This window comes from Grus americana, chromosome 29, assembly GCF_028858705.1.
Source record: "Grus americana isolate bGruAme1 chromosome 29, bGruAme1.mat, whole genome shotgun sequence".
In the NCBI taxonomy this organism is placed as follows: Eukaryota; Metazoa; Chordata; class Aves; order Gruiformes; family Gruidae; genus Grus; species Grus americana.
In genome coordinates, this window is record NC_072880.1 from 1,957,811 (window position 1) to 1,966,981 (window position 9,171).

General features: G+C 44.6%; 2 protein-coding genes across 2 annotated transcripts; both read left to right on the top strand.

The window, feature by feature from the left end:
- The first annotated feature begins 5,083 nt into the window (after positions 1-5,083).
- On the top strand, positions 5,084-5,383 carry LOC129197756 (putative small proline-rich protein 5). The gene has a single exon (XM_054806462.1). The coding sequence runs from the start codon at positions 5,084-5,086 to the stop codon at positions 5,381-5,383; it is 300 nt and encodes a 99-aa protein (XP_054662437.1).
- A 2,894-nt stretch (positions 5,384-8,277) lies between these two features.
- Positions 8,278-8,556, top strand: LOC129197760 (putative small proline-rich protein 5). Its single transcript, XM_054806468.1, has one exon. It carries the CDS (start codon positions 8,278-8,280, stop codon positions 8,554-8,556), a length of 279 nt encoding a protein of 92 aa, XP_054662443.1.
- Positions 8,557-9,171: the final 615 nt, after the last annotated feature.

Below are 9,171 nucleotides of genomic sequence, written 5' to 3' on the forward strand. Positions count from 1 at the left end.
GGGCAGGTCCTGCCCCTTTCCCTCCGGCACAAATCACCTCTCCCCGCTCCTGATAACGCAAAGTGGCATTAGCATGGCAGAAACGTGATTTGCCCTCGCGCGCGCGAGAATTCGAATCCATTAATTTCCTGCTTGTGTCTCCAGTAGCAAAGATGTGATATTAAAGCCTAAAGCTCAAAAAAACGTGCTGGTGTCCTAGTGTTTTTCCAACCGTTACCCTCCTTCCTTATCTTCAGCATCATTCCTAAGCGCACCTTTATTAATAAAAGTGCTGCTTTTCACAGCTTCCTCCCCTTCCCATTGCACATCAACGGCAGCGATGTGTCAAAGCTCAGCTCTCCAGTCCCCACACCTCGTGCCAGACAAATCCAGATGCTGGGTTTGGAAAAGCTGTCTGGGGTTGAAGGTGCAGATCAGCATCTCTCGTTAATCCCAGCCCTTGGCTCTGCAACGACTGGCCCCGAGCATCAGACCTTCACAGGCACATTTTGAAGGAGCTAAAAACGAAGTCCTGTCTTTGTAACACATACATGGCTGGTGAGTGCAAAAGCAGACTCCATCTAGGAAGTCTGAAAATCGCTGATCACCATAAACAAGAAGGTATAAGCAGAGGAAGGACTACGTCATACTTAATCTTCCTTCCGACCTGTTCTAAATAGAGACTATGGGGTTAGATAGATATTTTGTGCAAGGTAATTCTACCTTCCTTGAAAATCCCAGCAAGAGCCCGTATTGCCTAGATGACATACTGGCTGATGCCAAATAGAACCAGGTTTAAGTGAGTCCATGCACTGCAGCATTAACTCCCATTGTGAACTCTAGTCCTGTAAACACCACGCATGTCTGGAAAACAAGAGAAAGATTGCGAAAGAAAAAAATGTTCCCAGTTCCTATCAAGGTTTAAGCTAACTTTTCTCAGCAGAAACCATAAAAGTTCTGAGCTTCCCCTGCAGATGCAGAAAAATGGAATATCAAAGGGGCAGATGGCCATAAAAATGAGCAGTTGTATTTCCCATTGCACTAGATTCGTCCCCGGGTTCTCCTCCAGCGTACACCAGCACAGAAGCAGATCGCTGCAGGAATTCGTGCCTCTGTGGGATAAGAGCAGTATTGTGTGTAATGCGCTAGATATTTAATTAGCAAAGGGTTTGCACTGAATCTTTGAAAGGAACAAGAAACTTATTATTAGCACTTGTTTTATTATTACTGTTAATTAAAATAATGAGGAGCATCATTCCCATATGCAAGGTACATGATTGCAGGTGCGTGGAATTAACGTCGGGGTCAGAGACGTGCAGCTCTGACTGCATGAAGGCGTCGCGTGGTGCCACCAGCGGTCCCTGTCTCCCCCAGACACCCCTCTGCCTGTGCCAAACCCATCCTGTGCCAAACGGGAGGTTGAAACCAAGCCAGACCTGAGGCTCCGAGCTGTGTTTGAGTCCGACTGAAAATGTTTGGGGGAAGGGGAGATAAAAATCTCCTATCTTAATTCTTTCTAAGCAGTCCAAGTTTTCACCTACGCTCTCATTCTCAGCTCAGCTGAAGCACGGGCAGGTTGTGTCATTCATTTAAGGAGAGACTTAGGAAGAGCCTGAGGAATAAAGACAGCAAACGTCTCCTGAGTTGGAGTTTTGTTATCTCAGCACACGCGTCTGGGAAGTGAAGCAGGAAAGCGGATTGCATAAATTCAGCAGGAAATTGTCCCCACCTTCCCACTGCCACGAAGGCCACAGCAGCAATGACGTCCGTGCTGAGGGCAACGTCTGCAGAGGACATTTTCTGGACAGTGCCTCAATCAAGTCAGTAGGAGAAGAGTGGGCAAGAAACAGTCCACAAAAAGCATGATAAACCCGAGGAGAACATTAGAAAAGCGAGAGGCAAGGGGATCCTGCATGCAGAGCGCATTTCTCAGCGCTAAACAAGCGTTGGGCTCCTACACAGCGCTTCTGGCTGTGCCATCGTGGCTGCATACAGCGATGCTGCAACGTGAGAGTCCCGGACCACTCCAGGGGAGGGTCCTGCACAACCTGGTCTCCCATTAGTTGTAGCATCCCCCGTAACACCTCTCCGAACATACCCCGTAGCTATGGCATGCCCCACACTCCTCACAGCTGCTCACCAGCTCTCCGGCGCAGAGGGAAGACCTGCTTCCCCGGCACGGTGCTGGCTCGGAGCAGACTGAACGGCGGTAGCCGTAGTGCCGATAGTCATGGCCACCCCGGCACGAGTCTGTGCCACGGGAGCAGCCGGGGCTGTAGGCGTAGAGGAGGGGTGTGCGGCGGGTGTCCAACCAGGAGCCTGCCGGGTCATACCAGGTTGAGTTCAAGTTGAAGAAGGATTCTCTCCCAGAAGAGCATGCCATTTCAGGTGGTGGAGTACACCTAAAGGAAAGGTAGCTCAGTGACGGACGCAAGACAATATCATTTTATGCATTATTTTTTTTTCCTTTTCAACTACACTTCTAGTTAAGCAAGGCCAACCAGAAATAGAGGACTTACCTACAGCAAATTTGAACTTTTTTCCCCCTCTGTTTTATCATTGTCTATAAGATATCTTCTGGATGACATATTAGGTACTGTAATATTTTTCCTGCAAGTGAGGTATTTATTCCATACCCCTAAATTTTATTGCTATTTTCAATAGCAATTCGATATCATTTATCGATGAAATACAAGAAATATTCCATAGAACGTATCTCTCTCTCTTGCACTATTTACACTAAACAAGCAGTTTGGTTTTAGGCAGAGCCAAGTCAAGTGGGTAAACACAGAGCTACATTCTAATTTGAGTAAGTTTCCATAAATGTTCCAGATCATCAGTCAAATCACGTACCTTAGCCAACAAGAAGGGAACGACAGGAGAGTTAAAGTCAAACTGAAGGGAATGGCCTGAAACAGGGGAACTTTATAAAGCTGGGGGCTTCAGCAGTGAGGCACTCCTGGAGAATGGGGGCTTTGCTCTCCCCTGACCACAGAAGATTTTGTTTGCTGCCCTTGGTTCCCGATATTTACATCTGACACATTTTTTTTTTTATTTTTACCATCTTCTCTCTATGACAGCAGATTTAATCCCATACACAGTCAAAGATTTCTAAAGGTGCTGCCTAACCACAGCCTAAATAAAACTTGTCAGCAACATATTTATAGGTTCGTTCCGTACATTGTGATACCGAAGCACAGATGTGAATGGACCTGTTTGAGGGATCCCAGTGAGTCAGTAGAGCATCACCCAAAATCTATTGTGCCTGACGTCTAATCCACAATGCCATCCCGGTGTTGACACATTCTTGCCTTTTATGGGACAAGAAAATGTAATTGCTGGGTTAGGTGGACGTGACCTGTACGTAGACACAGAAAGGAAGACCGAAGTTCATCCATGATTCACGGGAAAATCCAGGCTCAGAAGCATCTACCTCTACTGCATTACACTGTTTTGTTTATTTTTTCTTGAGCTACATCTCTCTCTAACACATAGCTCCATAGGAGCTGCAGAGATGCCATGGCCGAGTACAGAAAGCAGGACAGCAATACTAGCACTCTGTCCCAGCTAATAGGCTAAATATCGTCTTCAAAGTCAATGTGAAATTAAAGATCTTAAACCTCACTCTGGAGGCAGGTACCTGGCCCTTATCACAACCCCAACTGCTAAAAATTTCCAGAAAGTAAACCAAAAACAGGTTTTATTTAAAATCTTGGGACAAAAGTTAGAAGTATATTTAAGAAGGACAGAGGAAAATAGGAACAGAAAATAACTACACCTCTGGGAGTGTGAGCGGGACTTAGGCTGGTGGGTTGACCTCAAACCATTCTGCTCTGGGTTTTGTTATCACTGCCATCAACACCGTGTTGCAGAATTAGACTAAAACAGCATCTGTAGCAAGAAGAAAAGAAATCCTTGATAGAACACACCATGCAGACAGGTTGACATTATCAATGAAGGACATCTTTGGGCTAATGCCGAATCTCTCATCGAAATATCCGGTCCCATTGGGCAATTCAGCTAGAGTATTCCTGCCTTAAACATACTCCGCATGAGTTAACATTAGTAATCATTTTTCCTTCTACGTTGAGGTGTGATCACATTTAACTCATGGTCCATGTGACATCCCGGCACAGCTTGAGGAATTGGTACTTCTGAATTACAAACACGTCTTCCACTTGATACTTGTTGTCCATGACCAGATCCATTAGTTTCTTCCGTATTGGCGTCACTTTGCGTGAAATACCTTCCAATCTCTTTCATAGGGAGGCGAAGGAATTAGAGTGCTATTAATAACCTATGGGACAATTACAATGCTAAAAGCACAGTGCATCAAAGGGAAAATGTCGGAAGCTGAATACAGCGGATAGAAATGGGCTGGGATATGTAATTAGGTTACACTCGCCAAGAGATGTCTCATGTCCCAGATAACCCTGGAAGAGTATAAAAGGTCTCTCACCCCAAGTTCCTTCATTCGCTTCTCTGCTCCTATACACCTTCACTCCTGTTGCTGAAGGGGTAAGTCCAATTTTTCTATTTCTCTTGAGTTTCTTTATGAAACCAGCTGTTTTCATACAAGCTTTGGTAGAGCTGGAGTATGATACTCACTCCTCACCTCTGGGCCTTGGTCATGGCAGAGACCAAGTTCATGTTACCCACAAGAGCAGTTTTATTAACGCAAACGACAAGTGGGATATAGGCTTAGCAGGCAGAGGCTCAAGCCGAACCAAAATAACAGGAAGACTGGAAAATACAGAGAGAGGACAGTCAGAGGACTTTATGGAAAAGAGGCTTTGAAGTTTTTGAGTAGAAGGCACTGGAGGGTCTGGGGCTGCATATGGGCAAAGCATCTTTTGAGTAATTTTCCTCGGAAAAGCAAACTGCATCTGTAAAAGGTGATGTTTTTACTGGGGGATATAAATCATCTCCCAGTACATAATTAGCATTGAAATAATTTTCTTATACCTGAAGAACTAGAAATTAGGAAGAAAATGGGGAACTCCAGAGCGAATTAGAGAATGCAGGTATGCTCATGTACACTGGGGCTGCCGTACCACCATGACCGTTTCTCTCTTCCTGACAGCTCTGCCGATACTCCGGAAAGATGTGCTCCCGCAGGTCCTGCCACAGCCATGAGACCTCCTGCCACGAATCCCACCCCTCCTGCCACGACTCAGGACCCTCCTGCCATTACACCATCCAGAGGCAGCCTGTGCAGAAGTACACCTACGTGACGCCCTGCTGCCCCCCCGTGCAGCCTTATTGCCCCCCTGTGCAACGCTATTGCCCCCCTGTGCAGCCCTATTGCCCCCCTGTGCAGCGCTATTGCCCCCCTGTGCCCCCCTGCTGCCCCCAGTACACCAAGAACATCTGCAAGCTGCCGCCGACGTGCCCCAAGTACTAGCAGCAGGATCTGACCTCGGCACCAGGACCCACCGGCTCACTCCTCCCTTGGATGCTCTCAATGCCTAAAGTTTAAATTGCTACTTCTCTTTTCCCATATTCGATTTGCGTGAATCCTCGAATACCTTATCTGCAATTAGAATTTTCTTCAATATATAACTCAGATTTGTTTTAATTTAGCATAAAGACCTGGCTTATGTTCTTTTCCAAAAGACTGGAAATGATTTCTGCTGGCAATGGCTTATACATGATGTATTAACCTCCAAAACATGCAGATGAGACAATAAAATTTCATTTCCAAAACTAGAAAATGTTCATGATTTCTTTATTCTTTGACCTCTTTACTTGAGAATTATCTTTACCTCTGATTTCTTAGTCACTGCTTCTCATTTTTTTTCTTCTCAAACATATCACAAAATGCTCACATCCTAAAGTTTCGAAATGAATGAAAGCCAGTCATCCCAGACGCATTTCTGCGGCAGACGAATGCATGTATGGACAGCGTATAGGGAGCTCATCTGTACCCTATTTAGCCTAGGACTGTCTCAGTTCCCTACTTCAGCAGCACCTCGCACCTCATTTGTCACTCTGACTCCGAACTACAAACATTTTGACGTGTCTAATAAATGCAAATAGGCGCCTAGATATCTTCTCTAACCCTCCTTCTTTCACTGAGCTCCAAATTACAGTTTCCAATCAAAATTGCACACACTTATAAAAATAAGTGCTAAATCTCTCTCTATTTCTTACAACCTAAGACTATCCTTATCTCCCCAGTCGCCACCCGTCTAGCTGAGACATCTATTCTGGAACAGGATCGCTCGCTTCCTTCTGCCAGTTTCTCTGCATCAGTTTCACAAGGAGCTCGACAACTAGCTTCAGCTTAAATTATTAACTTTGAGTATCTCGAAAAGGGCGAGATGAGTGCACCTTGCACGACGAAGAATTGACACAAGGGCCTTTCCCCAAAAATGCCACTTTATCAACCTAGATGAACCATTTCTACATTACTTGTAACTCACAGCGCTTTTCGGAAGACTGCAGGTGAGATGTTCCTAAACAAGGGCTAGCTCTAAAAGACATTTTTTAAAACTTTTTTTTTTTACTGAATCATGGCCTTGAAAAATAAATAAAAAGATCTCTAACCAGAACACAAACCCATGTTTTCCCAGGGTGTATTTTCAAATTCAGAATTAATTAACATCTCACAAAACTGTCGACAGAGAAGCAATTTTTTTTTCCCAAAAATTTGACATGAAAATAAACCTTGAAAGATATGAAGACCATCTCAGTAGGGATAGGTGTTCCCTTCTGAACTCAGTAAGCAACTTTTAGGACCCCCTTGTTCTAGTTGAGACTGATCTATGGGATGTTCCCGAGGAGTTCCTCCAGCGCTCGCCTGGATAAAAGTCACAGGAAAGGAACAATTACCCATTTCATTGTCCTAAAGTAAAGTCTTGGGCTGCTGTGAGAGAACCTGGGTAATAAATAGCGAAACACTGTAATGAGTAAAAATTAAAAAACTGCTTAAGTAAGACTGGAGCCCAAAGCAATTCGGGATCTGAAAACAGGATGCCAATAGGTGATAGCTTCTCAGCACAAATCCTTCCTGCTTAGGATGTGAAATCCCCTTCTTCTAGGAGGAATGTAAACAGGATAATATCATGACACAAGGGAAAAACAGCTGACGGCTGGTGGACTCACAAATGGAATGAAAAAGTTGGAATTGGATACGTCCTTCTAGCGTCATCTCCGGTGTTGAGGTGTTAGGTGCGTTTGAGCTAGTCAACAGGACTTCCCTCTAAGTAGAGTCCATGTGAGTTGTGGCTGTTAATTACAATCCCTTGTGTCATGAAAAAAACATATCAATCAAAATATGAGTGTGCCATGCAGACCAAGGGGCAGCATGCAGGGTAGGAGTCAACACTTTTGAATTGTACGTTGATGCAACACTGGTTGCCCAACGACAAATCGCTTAATAACTCTAGGGTTAGGTTCGGTTTTAATATGTAAATGTGCAACTGCCTTCGAAATTCCCTTATAAAGCAGATTAGGAAATTCATTGCCTATTAACATGCTAAGGAAAAAATCATAATTGTTTTTCCTGACTGTGTCAAATCGGAAATGCTAAAAACTAGACACAGAAGATAAATATGAATATGACTACTTAATTGTCAGCATTGTCAAGAGATGCATAATGTCTTGGACAGTCCTTTGGAAGATATAAAAGTTTGCCATCCCCTGTTCCTCCTTCATTCAGCATCAGCTCTCAGTGCTATTCTTCTTGCTTGCTCCAACAAAGGGTAAGTTGGATTATATTGATTTATCTTCTATTGAGCAGCGGGAGCTCACATAGGAATTCTAGCAGACTAGTGCTGTGTTTAGACCTTGCCTTTGTCTTAGAAATTTCTTATTTTTGGTGACTGGGTGCCTGAACATGTAAGCTACGCAAAGGGTTCTCGTGGTTTGCTCTCAGCAGATGGGATGAGAGAAAAATAAGAGTAATTGAAGGACCAGATCTGCAAAGACACAGACTTTGGGATCCAGCAAGGAATTAATTCCCAAAATAGCTGGTGATGGAGGGAGAGATATCTCAGACAAGTCAGCAGTTTTAGACATAAATTCTACCTTAAAAAGCCAACAGTAGCATCTTGGTAGGGAAATTCCCATCAGAGATGGACCATCGTTGAGTATCCCCCAAAAGAGAAGGCAGTATCACTTTCAGGGTCAAGTTATCCCACGTATTACAAAACAGAGGAAAACAAAATTTCCCAGACCACTACAGAAAAAGAGCCAAGGAAAATTCAGAAGGTTAACGTGGGGCAGCCGTGTCAGCTTGATGATCATTCTCTCTTCCCTCTCTTCTATGTACAGCTCTGCCGATACTCCGGAAAGATGTGCTCCCGCAGGTCCTGCCACAGCCATGAGACCTCCTGCCACGAATCCCGCTCCTCCTGCCACGACTCAGGACCCTCCTGCCATTACACCATCCAGAGGCAGCCTGTGCAGAAGTACACCTACGTGACGCCCTGCTGCCCCCCCGTGCAGCCTTATTGCCCCCCTGTGCAGTGTTATTGCCCCCCTGTGCAGCGTTATTGCCCCCCTGTGCCCCCCTGCTGCCCCCAGTACACCAAGAACATCTGCAAGCTGCCGCCAACGTGCCCCAAGTACTAGCAGCAGGATCCGACCTCGGCACCAGGACCCACCGGCTCGCTTCTCTTTGGATGCCATCGCCACGGGTTGTCTCATCCTCACTGAAATCCCTGGGTCTCTGTCATGTGCCTCACTGCTGGTCTGGATGAAATGTTCCCCTAATTATCATTTAACGTGTCATTCTTTCTAATTATTCAGGAAATGTCCTTTCTAATTATTCAGTGCATAATTACTGTTGGGAATCTTTCTATGCCATGCACTTCTGTTTCAGACTCATTCGGGTGTGGGAAACAATAAATCTTACAATTCATGAGACCTGCATTGTCTTTCAATTTCTTTATTCACTTTTTTCCTTTAGACTTTTTTTTTCCCCCTGTATTTTTCAGTCAAATTTCCTCATATTCTCAAAATGCCCCAATAGTTGGTGGCCAATAACAAGAATTCCCACATTCATTTAGGAAGAAAACAGACACATTAGTAGAGGAAAAAGTTCTCAACTACCAAAAATCTACATGGACCTAAAGGGCTGAGCAGAACAAAGCTTCCCCTGTTTACACCAGACCATGAGCTGGTCTACATAGATTCTTGTCCCATCATTTTGAAAACAATGAGATCAAAGACAATTGAATGCAAATG

What these genes read in the sequence shown, in the direction of transcription:
- LOC129197756 (XM_054806462.1), top strand. Translation starts at nt 5,084, where the DNA reads ATGTGCTCCCGCAGGTCCTGCCACAGCCATGAGACCTCCTGCCACGAA.
- LOC129197760 (XM_054806468.1), top strand. Translation starts at nt 8,278, where the DNA reads ATGTGCTCCCGCAGGTCCTGCCACAGCCATGAGACCTCCTGCCACGAA.